The sequence below is a fragment of the Mauremys mutica genome, chromosome 2, assembly GCF_020497125.1.
Source record: "Mauremys mutica isolate MM-2020 ecotype Southern chromosome 2, ASM2049712v1, whole genome shotgun sequence".
NCBI lineage: Eukaryota > Metazoa > Chordata > Testudines > Geoemydidae > Mauremys > Mauremys mutica.
In genome coordinates this window covers 294,919,590-294,946,316 of record NC_059073.1, presented here as the reverse complement: position 1 = coordinate 294,946,316, position 26,727 = coordinate 294,919,590, and the positions used below count along the sequence as shown (strand labels likewise).

Below are 26,727 nucleotides of genomic sequence, written 5' to 3'. Positions count from 1 at the left end.
CCGGCCACCGCCTCATCGGGTGAGGATGCGGAGGATAACTCCTGGACGACCTCTGCCGAAGAGGGGTCCACTGCATGGTGCGCTGGGGGTTCGGGGGGGCCCTCTGACTCCACCGGAATAGCTGGTGGTGGTGATGGCGGTGGTCGAGATATCGACGCCTCTGGGACTCTGCGCTGGGTCCCTGGAGGCCTCGGCAGAAAGGGCACACCGTCCGACTCATATTGGGTCCATGGCACCCAAAATCCCCACTGCTGCGCGCCGCGAGGCTGGGCTGGTGGCGTCGGAGGCGGGAGCCCATAGGCTTCTGCGCCGGAGGCGACCGACTCGGGGCGAGAAGGCCAGGGAGGTGCGGAGGAGGTTCCAGGGCATACCGCAGCGGGATGCCCTTCCACTCGGTGCCGGGAAGGCGACCTCGCATGACTCTCTCCACGGTGCCGGGAGCTCGACCGGTGCCGGGGACTGGAGCGGTGCCGGGAGCTCAACCGGTGCCGGGAGCTCGACCGGGAGTAAGATCTCCGGTGCCGGGAATGACCACGGTCATCGCGGTGCCGGGAGCTCGACCGGTGCCGGGAGCTCGACCGAGAGCGCGAGCTGCGACGTCTGGAGCGTCCGCGGGAGTCGCGGCGCCGGGAACGGTGCCGTGACAGAGACCGTCGGTGCCGATGCGGTGGCGACTTGGATCTGGTGCGACGCCGGGAGTACGACCGGTGCCGCGAAGAGGAGCGGTACCGGGACTGCGACCGACGAGCAGATTGTGATCGGTGCCGCGATGGAGAGCGGTGCCGGGATCGCGATCGGCGGGACGGGGACCTGTCGACGGTGCGGGAACGAGACCGGGACCGTGTACGACGTCCACGCCGTGATTCCAGGGATGGTGGCCAGATCATCCCGGCCGGTTTTCCCTTGGACGTGACAGCCCGCACCGGCGGTGCCGGGGGCCGGAGGCCTGGAGCCTCTAGGAGCTGTATCAGCTCTCGCGCAGAGGCGAATGTCTCCGGCGTTGACGGCGGCCGAAGCTCGACCACGGACGGCACCGGGGAGCGTGGCGGCGCCGGACTCGACGGCCCTTGCGGCGCCGGAGTCACAGGTGCAGTGCACGGCTTGTGCAGAGGCACCATGGGGGCTGCAGGCTGCGGAGTCGCTTTGGCCGAGTCCTCTATGCGAGCCTGAGCCAGGGCCTTCGCCAGTCTCTGTTTCCTGGCGGGCAAAAGCGAGCGGTGCCGAGACTTCGTCACCGCCTTCTTCGCCGGCGGTGCCGCAGACGTGGAGCGACTCGGTGCCGGCGGCGTGGTCTGCACGGGAGGAGGCCGCGGGACCGGTGCGGGCAGTGCCGCTGGTTGAAGAGACGCCTCCATGAGGATCTGCTTTAGGCGGGTATCCCGATCCTTGCGGGTCCGCGGTTTGAACTTCGAGCAGATCGGGCACTTGTCTGTTCGGTGCCCTTCGCCCAAGCAGCGGAGACAGGCGTCGTGCGGGTCTCCCACGGGCATCGGTCTCTGGCACACCGTGCAGGGTTTAAAGTCCGGTGCTTTGGGCATGAGCCCGCACCGGTTAAGGCAAAAAAGGGGAAAAACCCCCTTTTTACCTTATCTATCTAACACTAACTATACTAACTAAATAACTACAACTAACTATGGTAACTATATACAACGATGAAGAAGAGAGAAAGCTAGGGACGTGGAGAACCGTTTAGCACTCCACAGTTCCAACTGCCGTCACGGGCGGTAAGAAGGAACTGAGGAGCGGACGGGCCGGCTGGAGTATATACCGGCGCCATAGCGGCGCCACTCCAGGGGGCGCCAGCCGGCCCGCCGGAGTAGCTAGGGTAAAAAAGTTCCGGAGAAGCCGTGCACGCGCGGCGCGCACACCTAACTGGAATGCATTGGAGCAATCACTCGAAGAAGAAACAGTGGTTTCCCCAAGGATCTGTACTGGGACCAGTCCTATTCAACATATTCATAACTGATCTGGAAAAAGGGGTAAACAGTGAGGTGGCAAAATTTGCAGATGATACAAAACTACTCAAGATAGTTAAGTCCAAAGTAGACTGTAAAGGGCTACAAAGGGATCTCACAAAACTGAGTGACTGGGCAACAAAATGGCAGATGAAATTCAATGTTGATAAATGCAAAGTGATGCACATTGGAAAATATAATCCTAACTATACATACAAAATGATGGAGCCTATATTAGCTGTTACCACTCAAGAAAGAGATCTTGGAGTCATTGTGGATGGTTCTCTGAAAACATCCACTCAATGTGCAGCGGCAGTAAAAAGCTAACAGACTGTTAGGAACCATTAGGAAAGGGATAGATAATAAGACAGTAAGGATCCTAATGCCATTATATAAATCCCTGGTGTGCTCACCCCTTGAATACTGTGTGCAGTTCTGGTCACTCCATCTCGAAAAGATATATAAGAATTGGAAAAGGTGCAGAGAAGGACAAGAAAAATAATTAGTGTATGGAACAGCTTCCACATAAGGAAAGATTAAAAAGACGGGACTATTCAGGTTGGAAAAGAGACGACTAAGAGGGGATGTGATAGAGGTCTATAAAATCATGAATGATGTGGAGAAGGTGAATAAGGAAGTGTTATTTACTCCTTCTCATAACACAAAAACCAGGGATCACTTAATGAAATTAATAGGCAGCAGGTTTAAAACAAACAAAAGGAAGTATTTCTTCACACAATGCACAACCTGTGGAACTCGTTGCTGGGGATGTTGTGCAGGCCAAAATTATAACTGGGTTCAAAAAACAATTAACCAAGTTCATGGAGGATCGGACCATCAATTGCTACTAGCCAGAATGGGCAGGGATGCAACCCTATGCTCTCGGTGTCCCTAGCCTCTGTTTGGCAGAAGCTGGGGGTGGACAACGGGATGGATCACTTGATGATTCCCTGGTCTGTTCACTCCCTCTTGAGCACTTGGCATTGGCCACTGTCAGAGACAGGATACTGGGCTAGATGGACCATTGGGCTGACCCAATATGGCCGTTCTTATGTTGATTCACTCTGTGCCCTGAGTCTGGGGCATCGATCACCTCAGCCACCAGTCCACACATAGGGACCAGCTCGGGTATTTAACTGGAAGCTAGGATTTATTTCTAATTGTATTCATTATTTGAATGGAAGCTGAGACTGGATTATACACCCAGGATAATTTAGATTCATGCCCTTGATAAGGATTCTCTTACCTGATCCAGTAGCTCCAGGCACTAGAGGGCTGTAGTTCAGGGGATAATACACAGATTTACTTAAATGTTTAACTTTCTTTAGCGTTGAGATAGAAGTCTCTTCACTTGGGGCACTCACAGCTCCGTCCGCACACACAGCCGACACTCGGAATCTGTAGGGCATTTCAGGCCTCAGTCCATCAATGTTACAGGACTCTGTTCTCTCTCCTGTCCTTCGTTCCAGCCATTTGCCTTTCCCCTCCCGACTCGTATCTCCTGTCGTCTCTTTATATTCCACCTTATACTCGCTTATACTGACTCCTTCTCCAACCACAGTTGGACACTCCCAGGTGAGCGTGATGGCTGATGAATCTACAGTATTTTTTCCAGGCTTCCCAGGCGGGCTGGTAGGAGGGAGGGTCTTCACGGGATCACTCACGTCGCTGCTCTCGCTGAGCCCTGGTTTGCTCACTGCAGCGTATCGGAACTGGTACTCGGTGTTTGGACATAGACCTGTTACTGTAAATGTCTCTTGTGTGTTATTTACATCCACAGCCGCCCAGTTCTCCTGCCCTACAATTCTGTACTCTGCCCGATAGCCGGATATCGCAGCCCTGCCATAGGCTGCTGGGATAAATGTGAACTGCACACGGTCATGCTTAGTTCCACCAATCAGGGGAGGAAAAGGTTTTGATGGAGGCTCAAAGTTGGTGCTGACCAGCTCTCCATCTGCATACAGATAAATTGAAGCTCCTGGATGCTCCTCATCTGGAACAGAGGCCACAATGAACCGGGTCTTTTCTTGAGATTTATTGACACTGGTAAAGTCTAAGAAGGACTTTGCGAATTTTAGTGCTTTTCTTTTTATCTCTTCACCCACAAACCACTGTTTGGAGTTTGATTTCTCATAGGGAGAACTGGCTGATGCTGATTCTTGAATTTTCTCCAGAAACTGTCTTTGAAGCCAAAAGTTCAAATCTGATAAATATGGTTCTTTGTTGTGTAATGAAGTAAGTGTGAAAGACACAACAAAGTCATGCTCAGGGCTGAGTACTATTTTTTCTAGTTCACTCTCGGAGGACATGACTTTCACATTCTGTAGCCTAGCAAGGTAGGAATCCACTAAATTCATCTCTCGCTCCTTTGTATCCAGAAATTCATTGAGTCTCAGTGTGTTGAAGGGTGATTGTTCTTTGCTTTTTAAAATGTCCACCAGGGCCCCTTCCTCTGCTCCACCTCCACGGATAGCAGGTAAGATTCTTGCTAGTTGTTGCTGGAAAGTCTGTCTGTGTTGCTGACACAGTTCTTTGAATTGCTGGATTTTCTTTTTGATTTCAGGGAAGGTTGCGGCAATTGAATTTTTCATCATGTCATTGCATCGCATGTCCAGTTCGGTCAGTTGCTCCAAGGCTTTTTGAGCATCAAAGATCAGTGTTATACTGATCTCACGCACCAGCTGAGCAGCTTTGGAATCCAGCAGCTGCAATGGGTACAGCCAGACTCTCACTGGTACGGCCTTCTCCTCGTTGTCACCCAGCAGCTTCGGGAGGGTGGAATAAATTTCCATGGCATCTAGACAAGTAACTGGATTGTTCTCAAGAGCAAAATCACCATAGAACGTACAACTGAAGTTTTCAGTCTTTTCTTCTTTCTTGGTCTCCTTTTTCATAGACCCCTTTCCTTCTCCAGAAATCTTTGGTAATTTTTCTATCATAAGTTTCATGTTTCCCTGTATCTCTTCTACACTCTCAGTTGAAGAAACTTCCCGATCAAACACAAAGAAAGCCTGAGCCCCGTACAGCACAGCCGTGACCATATGGGTTGCTGCATTTTGGTCATAAACAGCAGGATAAGAGATATTCTGGCACTCTGAATGGCTTATGGCCAGCTGCTCAAACTTGGTTGTTGTTGAATATTGTAATGTAACCCGGGCTTGATTTTTGGATTTCTTGGTATCATTTAAAAATGCTGCAGATCCATTCACTTCTACCAGGCCCCCCAGGAAACTCGCCTTCAGGGATCCTGAGAGACTGAGAGCAGAGGCCTTATTTTCCATGGTGTCAGATGCAATTATTTGAAATTCAGTCTTGTGCTGCATCGTTGTCCCCACTTGTTTGCTAAGGGTATCAGTGTTCCATAAAGTGATACCTGGGAAATTCCACAGAGACACTCCATTAGTGACAGATGAATGTGATATGAAATCCTTCTCATTCAATTTAATTGTCTCATATTAAAGTAACATGCTACCAGTGAGAGGTGTAGAATGACGATGCTCTGTTGGAAGGTCTGTCTGTCTGTCTGTCTGAGGCTTTTATTTGGCATCTATCAGCATTCTGCCTAAGGGCCAATAAGCCCTATCAATTCCATACTAGGGTTATCATGAGTTTGGGTGCTGAGTATAACAGTAGCTTAGATAGCAACATGAAGAATTCAAACACCAGCTGAGGCAATTTAAAAGAAAATATTTTACTTCACATAGTCTAAAGTACAGAGCATTAAAGTATTTTATATTTACTGTATCATCCTTCAAAAACAACAGAGCTCTATGCTTTAAATGTCAAACCACTACTTCAGCAACTGAAAAAAGACCTGGAGTTGTGGGGGGCGTGTCATAAGTAGTTAGTTAAGGGTTAAGTTCTACCTGTAAAGGGTTAACCCAGACCTGGTGAAACACCTGACCAAAGGACCAATCAGGGAAGAGAATTTGAAAATCCCAGAGAGCGGGAACTTGGGTCTCTGTGTTCTTTGTTCTGTGTTCTTAGCCGTCTGAAACTACACCAGCCCAGACGCTTAATCAAGTCTGCTCATCTTTCTGAACTAATTTCTTCTATTCAAGCTAGTGAGTATTAGAAGTACTGGGTAATTTCATATAAGAATCCTATGTCTGCAATTCTGTGTGTATGTATTGATTATTCGTAATTTTGCCTGTATTGTTTGTACTGAGGAAAAGGGAGAAATTTCTCCAGGGATTAATAAGATTAGACCCTATGAATGTCTATCTTGGATTCATAGAGATTGTGTATTTTTTCTCTTCTTTTTTTTTATTCTTTTAATAAACTCTTTTAAGTTCAGGACTTGGTTAAGTTCCTTACCTGTGGATTCAGGGGAAGGAAGCTAGGCGCCACTCTGTGGAGACAAGGGTTGTCTCCAAGCAGAGAAAGCAGGGAAGGGAGAGGGAAGGAAAGGAATCTTCCTCCCTCTGTGCTTGGATCTGTGCTTCCCCGGGAAAGTCTCTGGAAGGAGGAGAGGGAGGGGGGAAGTGGGCTGCTTCCCTGTGTGTAGAGATTCAAGGAGTTTGAATCAAGGTATCTCTCTCTCCGGAGCAGGCTGGAGAGAGGGAAGAGAAGGGAGGGGGAAGGTTCCTCCTCTGTGAGTGGATCTGTGTTCCCAGGGAGTGTCTTTGAAGGGAGACAGGGGGGGACAGAGGGGTGTCTCGATTCACCAAAATAATCGAGTGGTGGCAGCGAGAAGGAACCCTACCCTAAGGGTTAGGGTGGTGGCAGAATACCTGCGGGTCCCCATCTTTGAACCCACAAGCTCAAAGTGGGGGTGAGATCCCAGGACATGGTGGCAGCGGAGTTTCGAACCCATTGTTAGAAGGAGTTTTCAGTTTCAGCAGTTTGGCTGGAGGGAATTAAGTTTCCAGCAGGCTTTGTTGGAAGCAGATTTTCTTTCTTGTTGCTTGGACAGGCAGCTTGAGGAAAAGGCAGTTTGAAGCAGTTTTCAGGGTTAGGAGTTTTTTTTTCTCTGCTGGCTATGCTGAGGAAAAACTCTTCCCTAGGAGGTGTGTGCATTCCTTAGGTGGGGGGAAGTGCCCTCACAGGTTTGCTGGGGAGACAACGATTCTCAAGCCAGAGGTTTTTAACAGTTCAGAGTGAAACATTTTTAGCTCTGGTTGCAAGGAGGTGTGTCCCTCCTTTGTGTGATCAGGATTCCTTGGGTGGGGGGAGGTGCTCCTCGGAGCTCATCCCGTCCAACAGGGAAAACAGGTTTGGTGAGGAGAGAAAGATCCTGAAGCCAAGTTTTTTTTCCTGTGACTTTTGAAATGCAGAAGGCAGGAAGCCACTGATATCTGCGAGAATTTCACTAGACTTTTCTCGCAGAGAGACAGAGAGTTTTTTAGATTTTCCCTGTTGCTCAGTACAGAACAATAGAGAGTTGCAACACACAATTTGCTATACACAGGATTAATTACCCTTTCTTTACTCAAGTTATCATAAACAGGGAGGGGTGTGGCCAGCACCCCAAGGCACAGACATGACGGAAACAAGTGACCAACTAGAGCTTGCTCGATTGCAAATACAAATCCTGGAAGCCAAAGAGAGAGAACACAAGATGGCCATGGCAGCCATGGAGGCAGACCAGAAAGCCAGAGAGGCAGACCACATCAGACAAATGGAATTAAGAGAGAAAGATCTGGAAATCCAGAGGCAGGCTCTGGAAGTGGAAAAGGCTAAGCAGCATAATCCACCACCCCATCCACCTACTGATCAAACTTTTCGGAAAAAATTTCCCGCCTACAAGGCAGGGGATGATGTTGAGGCCTTTTTAGAAAACTTTGAGAGGGCCTGTATTGGATACCATCTTCCTAAAGAACAATACATGATGGAGCTGAGGTCACAGCTCAGCGGACAATTATCCCTGGTGGCAGCTGAAATGCCTAGAGACCAGATGGACGACTTTCCACTGTTCCTAACCAAGGCCAGACTCAGAATGGGCATCACCCCTGATCACGCCCGTCAGCGTTTCAGAGCCCAGAAATGGAAACCAGAGATGTCATTTCCAGAGCACGCTGCTTACCTGGAAAAACACTATTTCTCCTGGATATCAGGATCCAAGGTTGAGGAGCTAGACGACCTACACCTCCTGATATTGATGGAGCAGTTCCTAGATGGTGTTCCTGAGAACATTAGACGCTACATCCAAGATGGTAAACCAAAAACTCTCACTGAGGCAGGAGAGATTGGAGCCAGATGGATGGCATCGGTAGACAACACGAAAGCTACTGCCAAAGGGAACGAATCACACAAGGTACCCACCGAGACTAAACCTTACCATCGAGGGCCAATCAAGCCCACACCTACAACCCAAGCACAGTCACACCCTACCTCTTCTTCTACCTCACCAGTTTCCAGTAAACCAACACAACCCCTGTTGCATCTGAAGAAGTGGGTATTCACCCACGAAAGCTCATGCTGCAAAACATCTGTTAGTCTATAAGGTGCCACAGGATTCTTTGCTGCTTCAACACAACCCCGTGACCCATCAAGTGGGCGATGTTTTGGATGCAATGAACTGGGGCATATCAAAGCCAAATGCCCAAAGAACCTGAACCGGGTCCAACTCCTTGCACCTGCACACCAAGGAAACCCGGAATTAGATATCTCTCAAATACCCGTATGCTTTAGGGAAACTTTGAGAGTGGACGGAAAGGAAGTCATCGCATGGAGAGACACTGCATCACATGTGTCAGCTATCCACCGAACCTTCGTGGACCCCAAATTCATCAACCCGAAAACCAAAGTGACAGTTCGCCCCTTCATGTCAAAACCTGTAACATTACCTACAGTGCGTTTACCTGTCCAGTACAAGGGCTGGTCAGGGACGTGGACTTTTGCTGTCTATGACAATTATTCTGTCCCCATGATTCTGGGCAACCACTTGGCCCATCACGTTGAGCCGCCAGAAACAGAGGGAGTGGTTACACGCAGCCAAACCAGACGAGCTGCTGCACCCGTCCCTGTTCCTGAGCCATCCACCGGGACCCCGTCTGTGTTACCAGAGACCCAGACAGAGGTGGTGGAACCGGATCCCAGGCCAACACCTACAGCAGCCATAGTACATCCAGTCCCAGAACTGGAACTGGAAGAGCAACCAGCGCCAGCACCGGCGCCAGCGATTGCAACTCCACCGCCAGAGGGCGCCAACGGGCCTGAACTGGCAGAAGCAGCAAACAACCCTACCCTAGAGGCTCAGCCGGAGCCTGAAATAACACCTCGTGGACCAGCGGAGAGCAGTTCACAGTCAACAGAAACAATCTCATCACCTACATCACGTCCAGAGGAACTGGTGTCTCCCGCCTCAAGGGAACAGTTCCAGACTGAGCAGGAAGCCGATGACAGCCTCAAGAAAGCATGGGCGGTGGCACGCAGCAACCCACCGCCTCTCAGCTCCACTAACCGATCCCGGTTCGTTGTGGACCAAGGACTTTTATACAAGGAATGCCTTTATGGTGGACACCAGGAGGGCTGGCATCCTCAAAAACGGTTGCTAGTTCCGACGAAGTACCGGGAAAAGCTCTTAAGCTTAGCCCATGATCATCCCAGTGGCCATGCTGGGGTGAACCGAAGCAAAGACAGGTTGGGAAGGTCCTTCGAGTGGGAGGGGATGGGCAAGGACGTTGCCAAGTATGTCCGGTCTTGTGAGGTATGCCAAAAGGTAGGAAAACCTCAAGACCAGGTCAAGGCCCCTCTCCAGCCACTTCCCATAATTGAGGTCCCATTTCAGCGAGTAGCTGTGGATATTATGGGTCCTTTCCCAAAAAAGACCCCCAGAGGAAAGCAGTACATACTGACTTTTGTGGACTTTGCTACCAGATGGCCGGAAGCAGTAGCTCTAGGCAACACCAGGGCTCAAACTGTGTGCCAGGCCTTAACTGACATTTTTACTAGGGTGGGTTGGCCCTTCGAGATTCTAACAGATTCGGGAACAAATTTCCTATCAGGGACCATGAAAGACCTGTGGGAAACTCATGGGGTGCATCATTTGGTTGCCACCCCGTACCACCACCAAACTAATGGCCTAGTGGAAAGGTTTAATGGAACATTGGGGGCCATGATCCGCAAATTCGTCAATGAACACTCCAATAATTGGGATCTAGTGTTACAACAGTTGCTGTTTGCCTACAGAGCTGTTCCACATCCCAGTTTAGGATTCTCACCATTCGAGCTGGTGTATGGCCATGAGGTTAAGGGGCCATTACAGCTGGTAAAGCAGCAATGGGAGGGGTTTACACCTCCTCCAGGGACTAACATTCTGGACTTTGTAAGCAACCTTCAAAACACCCTCCGAGACTCTTGGGCCCTTGCTCGAGAGAATTTAAGAGATGCTCAAGCGGAGCAAAAGGTCTGGTATGATCGACATGCCAAGGAGCGGTCCTTCAAGGTAGGAGACCAGGTCATGGTCTTGAAGGCGCAACAGGCCCATAAGATGGAAGCATCCTGGGAAGGACTATACATGGTCTAGGAGCGCCTGGGAGCTGTTAACTACCTCATAACATTCCCTGATTCCTCTTTAAAGCCTAAAGTGTTTCATGTTAACTCTCTAAAGCCCTTTTATCCCAGAGAATTACAGGTCTGTCACTTTACAGTTCAGGAAGGAGATGACACCGAGTGGCCTGAAGGTGTCTACTACGAAGGTAAAAGAAATGGTGGTGTGGAAGAGGTGACCCTCTCCACAACCCTGCAACGTCTGCAGCGGCAACAGATCAAGGAGCTGTGCACTCACTTCGCGCCCTTGTTCTCAGCCAAACCAGGACGGACTGAGCAAACCTGCCACTCCATTGACACAGGTAATGCTCACCCGATTAGAACCCCACCCTACCGGGTGTCACCTCATGCCAAAGTTGCTATTAAACAGGAGATTGACAACATGTTGGAGATGGGTATCATCCGCCCTTCTACCAGTGCATGGGCATCTCCAGTGGTTCTGGTTCCCAAACCAGATGGGGAAATACGCTTTTGTGTGGACTACCGTAAGCTAAATGCTGTAACTCGTCCAGACAACTATCCAATGCCAAGCACTGATGAGCTATTGGAAAAGTTGGGACGTGCCCAGTTCATCTCTACCATTGACTTAACCAAGGGGTACTGGCAAGTACCATTGGATGAACCTGCCAAGGAAAAGTCTGCGTTCATCACCCATGCAGGGGTGTATGAGTTTACTGTGCTTCCGTTCGGACTGCGGAATGCACCTGCCACCTTCCAAAGGCTGGTGGATGGTCTACTAGCAGGATTGGGAGACTGTGCAGTTGCATACCTCGATGATGTGGCCATTTTTTCTGATTCATGGCCCGAACACCTAGAACATTTGAAAATGGTTTTTGAGCGCATCAGGCAGGCAGGACTAACTGTTAAGGCCAAAAAGTGTCAAATAGGCCAAAACAGAGTGACTTACCTAGGACACCAGGTGGGTCAAGGAACCATCAACCCCCTACAGGCCAAGGTGCAGGCTATCCAACAGTGGCCTGTCCCAAGATCAAAGAAACAGGTCCAATCCTTCTTAGGGTTGGCCGGATATTACAGGCGATTTGTACCACACTACAGCCAAATCGCTGCTCCACTAACTGATCTGACCAGAAAAACCCAGCCAAATGCAGTTAAGTGGACTGATGAGTGTCAGGAAGCCTTTATCCAGCTTAAGGCGATGCTCATGTCTGACCCTGTATTACGGGCCCCGGACTTTGACAAACCCTTCCTAGTTACCACCAATGCATCTGAACGTGGGGTAGGAGCGGTACTAATGCAGGAAGGACCGGATCACAACTTCCATCCTGTCGTGTTTCTCAGCAAGAAGCTGTCTGAGAGGGAAAGCCACTGGTCCGTCAGTGAAAAAGAGTGTTACGCCATTGTGTATGCCTTGGAAAAGCTACGCCCATACGTTTGGGGACGGCAGTTCCAGCTACAAACCGATCATGCTGCACTAAAGTGGCTTCATACTAACAAGGGAAACAACAAAAAACTTATCAGATGGAGTTTAGCTCTCCAAGACTTTGATTTTGAAATTCAACACATTTCAGGAGCTTCCAACAAAGTTGCTGATGCACTCTCTCGTGACAGTTTCCCAGAATCTAGTGGCTAAAAAGAGTTCTTTACCTGTTATATGCTTAGTAGTATATGTAATAGTGCATGTGTTTATTACTCTGTTGGTTTTACAGTTTAGGAGGAAATCACCGCCAGTGCTCCCACTGTTGGTGGTTTGGGGGGCGTGTCATAAGTAGTTAGTTAAGGGTTAAGTTCTACCTGTAAAGGGTTAACCCAGACCTGGTGAAACACCTGACCAAAGGACCAATCAGGGAAGAGAATTTGAAAATCCCAGAGAGCGGGAACTTGGGTCTCTGTGTTCTTTGTTCTGTGTTCTTAGCCGTCTGAAACTACACCAGCCCAGACGCTTAATCAAGTCTGCTCATCTTTCTGAACTAATTTCTTCTATTCAAGCTAGTGAGTATTAGAAGTACTGGGTAATTTCATATAAGAATCCTATGTCTGCAATTCTGTGTGTATGTATTGATTATTCGTAATTTTGCCTGTATTGTTTGTACTGAGGAAAAGGGAGAAATTTCTCCAGGGATTAATAAGATTAGACCCTATGAATGTCTATCTTGGATTCATAGAGATTGTGTATTTTTTCTCTTCTTTTTTTTTATTCTTTTAATAAACTCTTTTAAGTTCAGGACTTGGTTAAGTTCCTTACCTGTGGATTCAGGGGAAGGAAGCTAGGCGCCACTCTGTGGAGACAAGGGTTGTCTCCAAGCAGAGAAAGCAGGGAAGGGAGAGGGAAGGAAAGGAATCTTCCTCCCTCTGTGCTTGGATCTGTGCTTCCCCGGGAAAGTCTCTGGAAGGAGGAGAGGGAGGGGGGAAGTGGGCTGCTTCCCTGTGTGTAGAGATTCAAGGAGTTTGAATCAAGGTATCTCTCTCTCCGGAGCAGGCTGGAGAGAGGGAAGAGAAGGGAGGGGGAAGGTTCCTCCTCTGTGAGTGGATCTGTGTTCCCAGGGAGTGTCTTTGAAGGGAGACAGGGGGGGACAGAGGGGTGTCTCGATTCACCAAAATAATCGAGTGGTGGCAGCGAGAAGGAACCCTACCCTAAGGGTTAGGGTGGTGGCAGAATACCTGCGGGTCCCCATCTTTGAACCCACAAGCTCAAAGTGGGGGTGAGATCCCAGGACAGGGGAGTATGCCATTTCTTGTCTGGGGAGAATAGCCACAGTCCAAATGAATATTCAGCCAAGGATATTTTTCTTATTTCAAAAACTTTCTGTGATTATCCCAGATAAAACCCAAGCAGGAACACAGAGAATGTTGTTAGAATTTATATGGAATAAGAAAAGACCAAAAGTGAGGCCAGATACTTTGTACAGACCCATGAAACAGTGTGGACTAGCTGGATCAGAAACCTCAGTCTGTAGCACAATAAAAGATACTGTTGCAATTGTAAGTCATACCAGTCAGATTAAAAATATAAATACACTGAATGGGGATAAATGTTGGAGAAAGTATGGTGAAAGATTTTTATGCATACAGTATATGGTCGACATCTCCAGTCATTAGAGAGTATTAGGTTGCAATCCATAACCAAATATCACAGACTGTTAGATTTTTATTACCAAATGATCTTTTGGTGATCTTCTTGGGGCTTCCTAGTGGAAATGGTTGCACAAAGAGAAATGAAAAATTAACATCTCTTCTCCTAACGGCTGCTCAGTTATAGGTAGCCTCTCATTCATGAGCGGTGGGTGAAACCCTCCCCCCCTTTGGGGAGGCTAGCCCCCGCTCCTCCCCTTCCATCCACCCTCCCTCCCCCCAGCAGATGGAGGCCTGAGACCCCCTGCACTCCCCCTCGGTGCCAAATCCATGAGCCCCGCTCCACTGGCTAGATGAGCCCCTGGCTGGCTGGAGGCCTGAGTGTATGAGCACCAAGTGAGCCCTCTCATCTGCCCGGAGGAGCCCCAGGCCAGCCGTAGCCATGCTGCACCTCCCCTCCCCCGACCCCAAGCTGCCCTGTAGAAAAGCGTCTCATACTCTGGAAGATGGTTTTGGTACACCCCATGCAGGTTCTGGGATGGCTGAGGAGACGGTGTCTGCTGCTCAGCTTCCTGGGTTCATCAGTCATCTCTCTGCAGTCCGGGGAGATTAGCACATTCCACATCCTCAGCCACCCCGCAAACTGCATGGGGCATAATAAAGCAAAATCTCCCCCCGCCAAACCCTGCAACTGGGGGGTCTGGTGGCTGCGGCAGTGCCAGGAGAGGCAGAGCCTCCCCTGGCCTATTATACCTGCTGCCCACGCTCTCACTGGAAAAAGAAAAATTGCCCAACCATTGAGGAATGGTTCCAGAAATATGGGAGGTTGTGGTTATGGAAAAATGAACACACCAGTTAGATACCCAGCAAAATAGACAGAGGACAGATAGACACTTAGATATTTGGTTACCTTTTATTTAGTACTCAGACAAAGTACATTCATCTGCAAACCCCCCCCCTCCCCCCCAGTACACCTATCCAATTCTTTTCAATATTAACATTAGCTAGGTATACCTGATCTGTCAAATTTGTACATAGAGATTTCACTCAATTTAATAAAATCACTAGAAATTATGTATGTAATGATGCTCACTCTGTAATATGGTAACACATTGTTAAACAGAAAGACCTGATGACTATATTCCTGTATAATGTCTCTTTAAACAAAAGATAACGGTCATAATGACTGTTTTGCTTCTGATATTTACATGGCAAGGATTCGTAAACTTGTTAAAACTTCCTAAATAACTAATTTAAAAAGAGTAAAAAATAAAATCCTATTCTACCAATAGAAACAAAAGTAGATACCCTTCCCCTCAAATGATTTTTTACAAAAATATAAAACAAAAACAAATTTTTTTTGTCAAGGAGAACTTGAACTTCCCATTTCACCAGCTAAAGAACTGATGTGCCTTCACTAAGCTATTGCTGCTACTACAGCAAAAGAACTGTACCAAGATGACTACACTGCATTTTAGCATTGCGTTACTAGGATATTAGATAAGTTAAAGTAAAGTGAGCTGTAGAAAATCACACTGATTCACCTGGTAAAATCCCAGTATAAATTAATTTTATTCCATGCACAAAACTACATTAAAATGAAAAAGCCACTAAAGAATGTGCATGCAGATACAATGCTGAAATAATGACATAATTAACTCAGCCCCTATTATGTGTAAATAATACATTATACCTATATGAACCTATAAGCAAAATGATAAGCTATAATGAAATATTAAACAGAAGTACTAGCTGCTCCATATCTTAGTTAAGGTTCTCTCCCTCTTCCATTAGAAAGTTGTATTTAAGCACCACTGTAAATTTGGCATGGGATATTAGATTGGCCAGAAAATTGACACATTTATAGTAAAGGAGAAATTTATCTGAAGGAAAATTTGTCAAACTACTTTTGATCTAGAGGCCATAAAAGGATTACTTTGTTAGAAAACTGGGTAATGAATTGTGTTAGTTAAATATATATCCTAAATAATGTTAGAGAAATGAATATTATATATAGTTTTATAAAAACATTTAAAGGAATTTTTGCTGTTGTATGTGTCTCTGCTGATGCAGCATTCTAGCTGAAACATGCTTCAGGGTTGTGTAAATTGTAAAACCTTGGTCTGTGTAACTAACAGGGTGAAACAGAATGTCCTAAGGGAATTGTTAACTTCAGGAGCCACCAAGATGAGCTAACAGGTAAAAACCCAAGGGCAGCTGTCAGAAACAGACAGTTATGGGTTAATGCCTCTTTTACCTGTAAAGGGTTAAGAATTTCACCTAACCTAGCTGACACCTGACCAGAGGAACCAATGGGGGAACAAGATGTTTAAAAAGAAAGGAGGGAAGTTTCCTTTGTTTAGAGTCAGTTTCAGTTTCAGCCGAGTGAAAAAGATCAAGGAACCAGCCTCTTATCAGAGTAGTAAGTTTTAGAAAGGGATAAATAGGTTTAGTGTTTATTTTCTTTGTAACTTGTCTTGGTACCATTAAGGGAATTATCAAATTTGGGTATTCTTGTGTGTATTAAGATTTTTGCCCAGGGGAACATCCTGTGTTTTCTATCTGTTGTTTGTGAAGTCAGCTGTATGCCTTCTCCCAGAGGTTTTTTTCTTTTACCTTTCTTTTCTTTAATTAATAGCCTTCTTTTTAAGAACCTGATTGCTTTTTCCTTGTTTTAAGATCCAAGGGGATTGGATCTGGACTCACCAGGAATTGGTGGGGGAAAGGAGGGGGGATGGTTAAATTCTCCTTGTGTTAAGATCCAAGGGGTTGGAATGGTGTTCACCAGGGACATGGTGAGGAAGTCTCTCAAGGCTACCCAGGGAGGGGAAGGTTTTTGGGGGAAAGAGGGTGTTCCAGACACTGAGGAATCTGGATGGTGGCAGCAAGACCAGATCTAAGCTGGTAATTGAGCTTAGAAGTGTCCATGCAGGTCCCCACATCTGTACCCTAAAGTTCAGAGTGGGGAAGGAACCTTGACATGGTGAGCAGCGGTGAGGGATTTTTTAGGAACCAAAAGCCAGATTTTTTTCCCCTCCTTTGAGATGCTGGGGAAGCAGTGAAGGAGAGATATCCTGAAGGCAAACAGATAAGAGATTCTAACACAGGGCTTTTTGTTAGAAGGGAAGCTCCAGCTGTGATCACTGGAGGTCATTAACATATTGCCAAGGCAAGTCACAAAAACCTGTTTTACTTGTGTTTTTTTTTCTAAAGAGTCACATTACAGTAACCAAAGATTCCAAGCTGTTTCCCCCCTCCCCCCCTCAGATAGCTAAGGTAGACCAGGGGGAAACTGTCAGGCAAAGAAAACAAAACCATGCAACAGAACCTAGAATTAGCCAAATTCCAGGCTGAGGAGAGCCAAAAGGAACATGACAGACAGATGGCCAGGGCTGAGGATGCCCACAAAAGAGCTATGGAGGAGAAACAAAAAGAGAGAGAAAGAGAAGAGAAGGCCAAAGAGGCTGACCACCAAAGGGCTATGGAGATCCAGAGGGAGGCCCAGAAGCATGCACTGGAGTTAGCAAGGGCTAAGCAGAATTTACCAGCCAACCCTAACAACCCTTTTCCAGGTACCACTTCCCATCCCAGAAAATTCCCCACCTACACGGCAGGTGATGATACTGAGGCCTTCTTAGGAAATTTCGAAAGGGTCTGCCATGGGTACAGCATCCCTGCAGACCAGTACATGATAGCGCTGAGGCCACAGCACAGTGGACCCTTAGCAGAGGTGGCGGCTGAAATGCCTAAGGAACACATGAATGATTATAAACTTTTTCAAACCAAGGCCAGAATCAGAATGGGGCTTACACCTGAGCATGCCCGTCGGTGGTTCAGAGCCCTAAGGTGGAAACCAGATGTGTCATTTACCCGACACGCCTACCACATTGGAAAGAATTGGGATGCCTGGATATCAGGAGCAAGTGCTGAATCTCTGTCCTTTCTAATGCAAATGGAGCAGTTCTTAGAGGGTGTTCCTGAGGAAATAGAAAGGTACATCTTAGATGGGAAGCCCAAAACTGTAACCGAGGCGGGGGAGATTGGAGCCAAATGGGTGGAAATGGCAGAAAAGAAAAAACTACTAGCAATTGGAGTGAATATCAGAGGGGGCAAACCGAAACCAAACCCTATCACCGGGGGCAACCCAAGGCCCCACCTACAACCCAAGGAAAGCCCCAGACACCCTATTGTCCCACCTCACCAGTCTCCAGCAACCCACCTTGGTCCAGTGACCCGTCAGCTGGGCGATGTTTTAAATGTAATGAACTGGGACATATAAAGGCCCACTGCCCCAAGAGCCCCAACCGAGTACAGTTCATTACACCACAATCACACCAAAGATCCCCAGGCCCAGATATCTCTCAAATACCCTTGGAGTGAAGGGAAACCTTGAGAGTGGGCGGAAAGAAGGTTATCGTGTGGAGGGACACTGGGGCACAAGTGTCAGCTATCCACCAATCCTTAGTGGATCCCCAATTCATCAACCCAGAGGCCCAAGTGACAATTCACCCATTTATGTCAAAATCTTTAAACTTGCCTACAGCTGAGTTGCCTGTCCAGTACAAGGGCTGGTCAGGACTGTGGACTTTTGCAGTCTATGACAATTATCCCATCCCCATGCTGCTGGGGGAAGACTTGGCCAACCATGTGAAGCTGGCCAAGAGGGTGGGAATGGTCACACGCAGCCAGGCCAAGCAAGCTTCCACACCCATCCCTGTTCCTGAGCTGTCCACCAGGGCCCCATCTGTGTTACCAGAGACCCAGACAGAAGTGGTGGAACCGGATCTTCTACCCATGAATGCTACAGCCATAGTGAATCCAGTCCGAGAACCGGAACTGGCAAAGCAACCAGCACCAGAACCGTTGCCAGCACTGACGCCAGCGCTTGCAAACCCATCTACCACTCCAATGCCAGAGGGCACCAGCGGGCCTGAACTGGCAGAAGCAGCAGACAACCCTACCCAAGAGGCTCAGCCAGAGCCTGAAATATCACATAGTGCACCAGCGGAGAGCGGTTCACAATCAACGAAAACAACCCCATCACCTACATCGCTTCCAAAGGGACAAAGCCCACGTCCACAGTCCAAGGAGGAACTGATGTCTCCAGCATCAAGGGAACAGTTCCAGGGGGACATGATACGTAAATTCGTGAATGAACACTCCAATGATTGGGATCTAGTGTTGCAGCAGTTGCTTTTTGCCTACAGGGCTGTACCACATCCCAGTTTAGGGTTTTCACCATTCGAACCTGTGTATGGCCACGAGGTTAAGGGGCCATTACAGTTGGTGAAGCAGCAATGGGAGGGGTTTATGCCTTCTCCAGGAACTAACATTCTAGACTTTGTAAGCAACCTACAAAGCACCCTCCGACACTCTTTAGCCCCTGCTAAAAAAAACCTAAAGGATGCTCAGGAAGAGCAAAAGGCCTGGTATGATAGACATACCAGAGAGCGTTCCTTCAAAGTAGGGGACCAGGTTATGGTCGTGAAGGCGCTACAGGCCCATAAGATGGAAGCGTCATGGGAAGGACCATTCACGGTCCAAGAGTGCCTGGGAGCTGTTAACTATCTCATAGTATTCCCCACCTCAACCCTAAAGCCCAAAGTGTACCATGTTAACTCTCTAAAGCCCTTTTATTCCAGAGAATTAAAGGTTTGACAGTTTACAGCCCAGGGAGGAGATGACGCTGAGTGGCCTGAAGGTATATATATATATATATAATCAGTTGAAAAATTATCTCGAAATCAAGTCCGGATGCACAAGAAGTTTCATAGAATTTATGGCTAGAAAGGATTGTTAGATCATCCAGTCTGGCCTCCAGTATAATTCCAGGCATAATTTACAGAGTTTGTGTTGATACTAAATGCTTCTAGATCACTTAATCACCACTGATTTCTTACCATATCTGTTTATAACCTTCAGTTATCAAACAGCTCTCATACTTCTAATACTCTAACCACAATAACTCTCAAAGGAAAATAGGTTACAGTTTGTCTTAATATACTATATGAATGGTGTCCTGGAGACTTTCTAATACTTGGTTCAGGAAGGACTGGTTTAAAACATCAAAAGAAATTGCTTTAAAATATTTATTTAGGGTTTACTATCAGCCAACCTAGTGGAATTTATAAAGAAGAAACTTATACATGACATTATTAGTAAAATGTAAAATTCAGTTCCTTGGGATCTCAGTGGATTGAGTGAAGATCCAGCAAAGAAACTTTGAGATACTCAGATGAGAAAAACAAAGAGAGAGAATCCTTGAAACAAAAATCTCATCATTTTTCATGCTCCTGGTAGTTGTTGGATAAGGAGAGAAGAGGGCCACACTGCTGGCTGGTTCAAAGCTTCATGTAGAATCAGTTGCTCTTGTTGGGTTCACCAGCTCTCAGGGTTCTCCTCCAAAGCCTCAGTTTCTATACCCGTTTTGAGGTATCAGAGAAGTGTTACTTGTATTGAACACTTGCCAGTTGGCTCTCAGATTTCTGCCCAAGTTTCATTGTTATTATGGTCAATGACCAGTAAATGGTGGAAATGTATCAAACTTTTTCTTTGATTTCTTTCTTTTCAGAAGACTTTAGGTTTTATTCATTTCAAATACATACAGTTTTCTGTATTAGCCCACTTTGACAGGGTTAGACTGCCTCTTAAGGGTAGTAAGACCTAGTGGTCAGATCACTCCTGTCCTGTAGCCATAGCTCTTTAACAGCTGGGGAAGTCTGATGTGGGCAAGGATCTGGAAATCTGGGTAGAGAGGAAGTGGTCCCAGGAATAAGTAGTACTTTGGGGAGAGAAACCTGTTACTGTTTCTTTAAGAATCCAGGACCAGGAGCCTTGCAGAGTGGACGGCCCTCTCACCCAATCAATCGGGAAAGAGCTGGGGAAGGGGGCTAGCATAGGTACTGCCTTCTCTTGTAATAATTGGCCTGCAAAATTTACCCGACATGTGAGCTCAACTGTAGAAATTCATGAAATGTCACAATAAACCATAACAAATGTTGACGGCACAAAGTGCAAAAGGGAGAGGAGGAGACTGAATAAATCCAAACAAAAAGGCTCCCGATACAACTCAAGGACTGTGTTACAATCTTGGCTGGTAAACAAGAGACATGTGGGACCAGAAATCAATGGACCAAATGTGGTGTAGTAGGTCTATTTGGTGAACAAAATAATGGTATTGGGGGGGGGGAGGGGGAGTATTCCACTCATTGCTTCCCTTTGGGGACCTGAAAGAAAAGATTTTTTGGGGAAAAGAAGTTGTCTGACAACTGCAATACTGGCTGACTAAAAGACAGGAGAACAGCCCTTCCTCCCACCCGCATTTCACAGGGCCCTGGGATCCATCATGACATCGTTGGGTCTTCACTCTCCTAATCCTGAGAGATGTCCTAACCAGAACAGGCCAGTGGGGGGAATCAAATCACTCTGCCAAATCCACTAGCTCTGGTTAAATCCCAAATACTATCTTGTATGTGAGACTTTGCATCTCTCCCACCTGCCCTCTCAGCATGTCCTTTTCCTTCCCCACTTTATTTCCTCGTCTTTCCGGTCCCTCTGCTTTTGCCTTTTATTTAATATGAGTTTGGCTTAGTCAGCCAAGACTATATTTTTCAACACTGCTGTGAGCCTGTGATCTGAGAGGCAGCTAAAAGCATTGTCTTAACAGCCTGATGCTGGTACAAGTTTACCAGGCATCAGAGTGCTGTGCCTGTGTTTCTCCAGCAGGGAGGCTGCAAGTGCCTGAACCACAACCCTGGCTTTAGGAGGAGGGCAGGGGGGTCTCCCGCTCTAAGGAGGGAAACCAGAAAGACTGTTTGAAGTACAGCCCAGCCACAGCCAGAGAGACTGGGAAAACTTTAAGGAAGATCCCCAGTCAATAGCTCAGAAGAAACAGTCATTTCCCATTCTGTATGCGTGCAACTGATTGTTCCTTCCTAAGTGGAGCACTTTGCATTTGTCCTTATTGAATTTCATCCTGTATACTTCAGACCATTTCATCTAGATCATTTTGAATTTTAATCCTATCCTCCAAAGCACTTGCAATCCCTCCCAGCTTGGTATCATCCGCACACTTTATAAGTGCACTCTCTCTGCCATTATCTAAATCCTTGATGAAGATATTGAACAGAACCAGACCCAGAACTGATCCCTGCGGGACCCCACTCATTATGCCCTTCCAGCATGACTGCGAACCACCAATAACTGCACTCTGGGAACGGTTTTCCAACAAGTTTTTCACTCACCGTATAGTAGCTGCATCTAGATTGTATTTCCCTAGTTTGTTTATGAGAAGGTCATGCGAGATAGTAACAAAAGCCTCACTAAAGTCAATTTATACCACATCTACCGCTCCCCCACCCCCATCCACAGGGCTTGTTACCCTGTCACAGAAAGCTCTCAGGTTGGTTTGACATGATTTGTTCTTGACAAATCCATGCTGACTGTTACTTATCACCTTATTATCTTCTAGGTGTTTGAAAACTGATTCCTTTATTTGCTCCATTATCTTTCCAGGTACATAAGGTGCCTGGACTGGAAACAGGGCCAACTCCAGACCCCAGCACGCCAAGCACGCGCTTGGGGCAGCATTTTGCCGGGAGGGCGGCAGGCGGCTCCGGCGGACCTCCCGCAGGCATGACTGCGGAGGGTCTGCTGGTCCCACGGCTCCGGTGGAGCATCTGCAGGCATGCCTGCGGAAGGTCCACCAGAGTCACGGGACCAGCAGAGCCTCCGCAGGCACGTCTGCAAGAGGTCCCCTGGAGCCGCAGGACCGGCGACCACCAGAGCGCGCCCCGCGGCGCGCCTCCCTGCTTCGGGCGGCGGAATTCCTAGAGCCGCCCCTGACTGGAAACCAAAGGAGTGGGTGGCCCTGGGTTCTCCTACCTCTTCCCCAGCTGGAAGGGAATTACAGGGCTCAGAACTAAAAGAGACCAAGAACAATGTGTCCCAGAGAGGGGCTGCGGGCCAGGTCTAGAGGCCACTAGTCTTTGGGTTTTCCTGTTTTGGGCTCTTCTGTTATCCTGCATGAGGTCTGGACTAAGAGGTGACCTGGTCCTGAAGGTTTTTTGCTGCAGGATGGCTACCTTTAGATCTGCTATTGTGTGTCCAGGGAGGTTGAAGTGTTCTCCTACAGGTTTTTGTATATTGCCATTCCTGATATCTGACTGTGACCATTAATCCTCTTACATAGAGATTGTCCAGTTTGGCCAATGTACATAGCAGAGGGGCATTGCTGGCACGTGATGGCGCATGTTTTGTGTCAGAATTTCCTAATGGGGAGGTTCTCAACCTGTAGGTCATGATTTCGGGGGAGTTTTGAACAGGTTTCAGGGGATCACAACCACCTTCCTTATCCTTTCATTAAAAAAAACCCCAGCATGTTTCTACCTCACATGGGGTTTCAATGGCATAGAGGCAGGTCCCCTATGTCAGGGTTTCTCAACCTTTTTCTTTTGGACCCCCTCCACCACTCCCATGCTATAATAAGTCCACCGCCCACCTTTGCCACAAAAACTGCATATAAAAGCCAGGGTCAGCATTAGGGGGTAGCAAGCAAGGGAACTGCCTGGGGCCCCACACCACAGGGGTCACCGCAAAGCTAAGTTGCTCTGGCTTCAGCTTCAGCCCCAGGTGGCAGGGCAGTGGTTCTCAACCCGTGATTACTGCTGAACCCAGGAAGCTGAGTAGCAGATACCACCTCCTCAGCCGCCCCGGAACCTGCATGGGGCACATCAAAAGCTGTCCCAGGGAAAAGTGTCTCGTACTGTGGAAGACGATTTTTATATGCCCCATGAAAGTTCTGGGGTGGTTGAGGAGGTGGTATCTGCTATTCAGCTTCCTGGGTTCAGCAGTCATGCAACTCTAACCGTACCTGGTATGAGCTTGTCACTGCGGCAGTCGTACAGCATCCCCAGCCGGAGAGGGCGGCCCAGGGCTGGCATCTCAATTGCTGCAGTTTCAGCATAAGCCATGGTGGTGACAGACGTTCATCCAGCCCTAAAACACACCAATGACACTGTTACACCGAGGATGTGATCTGTTCTTATTCATGTTCTTCCTGCTTGACTTTCATTTTCTATTCATTTTCTGCACCTACTAACACATCACAGGACAAACATCTGAACAAAATCTAACCAAGTAGGATCAGCCAGAAAACAACAGTTGCATTCTGTTGAGCACAGGGTACAAGGAGGAAGAAGTGGCAATAACACTAGTGAGCGATTCTCTGAAGAGCGCCGTGGTTAGGGCCCTGGCCAGGGATGTGAGTTCGAGTCTCAGCTCTGCTCAACATGGCTATGCTCTGTTTTCTTCAATGGTGGGAACAGCCTGAGGGCTGGACCCTCATGGTCTCTCTCACTCACTCTTTCACACCAAGCCCCTCATGATGGGAGTAGAGGGCAAGACCCTTATGTCCTTTCTCTCTCCCCCTCCCCTGCCTTCAAGTCCCTCACTTGTACTCTTGTGGCTCCTGCTGCTTCTCCAGCAGGAGGGGGAAGCGTCCGGTATGGCAGGGTTTATATGCAGTAGCAGTGTTATACTAGCACCCAGAACCCCAGTCAGGATCAGGACCCATTTGTGCAGGGTGTTGTACAAATACATGTAGCGCTAATCCCCGCCTCACACATCTTACAATATAGATGTAAAATGCGAAAAAAGGAAGCTCGAGCTACGGTTGCTGTGGCAAAGCAGCACTTTGTGCTCCTCACACCCTTGCAAAATGAAGAGGGGAAGCAGAGCTGGGGAACTGTAATGAGAGCTCTCCACCTGTCAGCGCTGCTCCATCAGCAAGGGCCTTCAAGTTTGCCCCACAGACACTGAGGCCAGAACTGGCACAGCAGTTTTTAAAATCTATGTCTAGATTGCAGGGAGGAGTGACCATTTGGATTTCAGCAATAACCTTGTTCTAACCTTAAATATGGTCTGAATATTCACCACCCCGTAATAAATGTATGATTGGTCTATAATGGACTAGGTGATCTAGAGGTCACTTCATGCTGCCCACTTCAATACTGTACATAACTGAAAATAATTTAATTTATCTGGAACCAGGGAGTGGTGCAATAAAATCCTATTAAGATACTGCAGTGATTGTTTGGGGGTGGAGTGAATTTGCTAACAACATTGCATTAAATAGCCCCACATGACTATCAACTATGTACTAAAGCACTACAGCTGTAGATAGAGGCAAGTTCTTTTAATACCAATGTGACATAAAAAACAGGATAAAACCTCAAAGGTCCCTTCACAAAAACATTTCTGACCTAAATCTCAGCAGAGATAGAGGACTCCTCACTTACAAAGAGAAACCAGCCAGGGGAAAACTAAACAAATTCAACACTTAACTGAAGACATAGCAAAGCAAATGAGACGTAGTAAACAATATCCTTATGGCAGAGGAACAGACAGTCACATGACAGGCTTATTGAATCCGGAGACAGTCAAAGGGGTTGGCAGGGTGCTGGTCTCTCGAGAGTGCCCCTTGGTGTGTTGATGGGGGTGTAAACCCATTCTGCGATTGGCCTCTCTAGTGGGGAAACTCAGTAGCATTATGAAGGGATCAGAGTCGCAGCCCTCCCACCCTGTGGGTTCTCTCCCCTTCCGGGTTCCCAGAGAACAGACAACTTAGGATCAGGAAAAAGGACAAGGGGAAAATGAAATCTACAGACACTCCCAGCTGGGCCACTGGCCTCTTTTCCTTCAGAGAAGCCTTGGATGGGCTGCAGTCCAGCTCAGTGTCTTCTGCTTCACCAGCAGATGGAACCTGGTACAATCCCCTTCACTGCAGGAGTCAAGTATCAGAGGGGTAGCTGTGTTAGTCTGGTTCTGTAGAAGCAGCAAAGAATCCTGTGGCACCTTATAGACTAACAGACGTTTTGCAGCATGAGCTTTCGTGGGTGAATACCCACTTCTTCGGATGCAAAAAAAAAAGCTCATGCTGCAAAACGTCTGTTAGTCTATAAGGTGCCACAGGATTCTTTGCTGCTTCACTGCAGGAGACTTGGCCCTTCTTTTAGGCAAGGACATAGGCTCTGTTCTCTGCCAGGCCTCTCACCTGGAGCTCAGGGCACAGCTCTCACCCCAAACCTGACCACTACTGAGCTGCGCGTCCCGCATCTTGAACTCCCTCTCTGCTCTTCACATGACTCGCAGGTCCAGCGGGGTGGGGTTGTTCCATCCCAGAGCAGCTCCTTGACCACTTCCTGCCTGGTGTGGGGATTAAACATCCCCTCACAGAGCTCAGCCTAACTCACAAAGGGCATCAGGATGTACATACTCAAAATAGACTTGATTTTAATGGACTATATACAAAAATACTGCTCCCAGAGGAATCCAGACCTTCCCCATACAGGGAAGCTTCCAGAGTAAAGTACCCATCCTGCACTAAATGCAAACGCTCCAGCTCAGTTAAATAGTATCATTTCTACAACTGAGAGAAAAAGCAATTGAGCAGCACCTGATACTTATCCTCTAGATTTCTGTACAAAATTCAAACCCAGCAGCTTGAGCTGTAGCCCTTGAGACTACATTTAACAGCCCAGCTCCAAGGGCTCAGATGGCTCAGATTGGACACAGCCCTGGAGACAAAAGTGTCACCAGAAAAAGAACAAACAAACAAAGAATTCTAAAGTTTGTACAGGCCAATATAGTTCCATTCTGACAGAGAGATTTGCTTAAATCCTTACCTGGGGGGTGGATTCCCTGGCTCTAATAATACAAATGAGGCAGAAGAGCTCAGGAAATGTTACTGCTTTATCCAACAGCTTCACATAAAATGTCCGCAGGGAAGGTGGTGAGCAAACCTGAAAGTGAAACCATCATCCCCGGTTGCTGCATTTCTCGGAACGCGGCTCAGACCAGCCCGAGGAGCCAGATTGGCAGCCTGGAGCTGAGCCAGGGAGAGCACAACAGCTCAAGCAGCCAGTGCTGCAGAAGCATAAAAGCGCTAGTGCTGGGCTGCGTCTCCTGCTCTCACAGCAGGGCCACAAGTTCTGTTCTGGGGGAAAGGAAGAGACGGGCCCCTTCCAAAGTCTCTTGGGGAAAGTTAGGTGCCAAGGAAGGCACATGGAAAGCTGGAGAATGGGTTCCATCACACAGAGTCCAAACCCATTCTGGGCAGGTTCACACCAGTTCAGGAAGAAGACACCGGACTTGTAAATTTGTTGTTCCTGTGAAGAGTAGCAGGGCTACTCAGGGAGACCAGGGTTTTTAAAAGCCTGCTCCTAAGCGACCAGAGGAGCTAGCGAACAGA

At 47.8% G+C, this 26,727-nt stretch overlaps 1 protein-coding gene across 1 annotated transcript; it reads right to left on the bottom strand.

Annotated features, from left to right (window-relative positions):
* Positions 1-12: 12 nt before the first annotated feature.
* On the bottom strand, positions 13-26,235 carry LOC123363308 (stonustoxin subunit alpha-like). The gene is made up of 5 exons (XM_045004168.1): positions 26,162-26,235; positions 23,350-23,474; positions 3,202-5,328; positions 1,228-1,292; positions 13-189 (listed from the first exon to the last, which is right to left on the bottom strand). The coding sequence occupies exons 2-5, from the start codon at positions 23,447-23,449 to the stop codon at positions 13-15; spliced, it is 2,469 nt and encodes an 822-aa protein (XP_044860103.1). The 5' UTR covers positions 23,450-23,474; positions 26,162-26,235.
* Between the last annotated feature and the right edge of the window lie 492 nt (positions 26,236-26,727).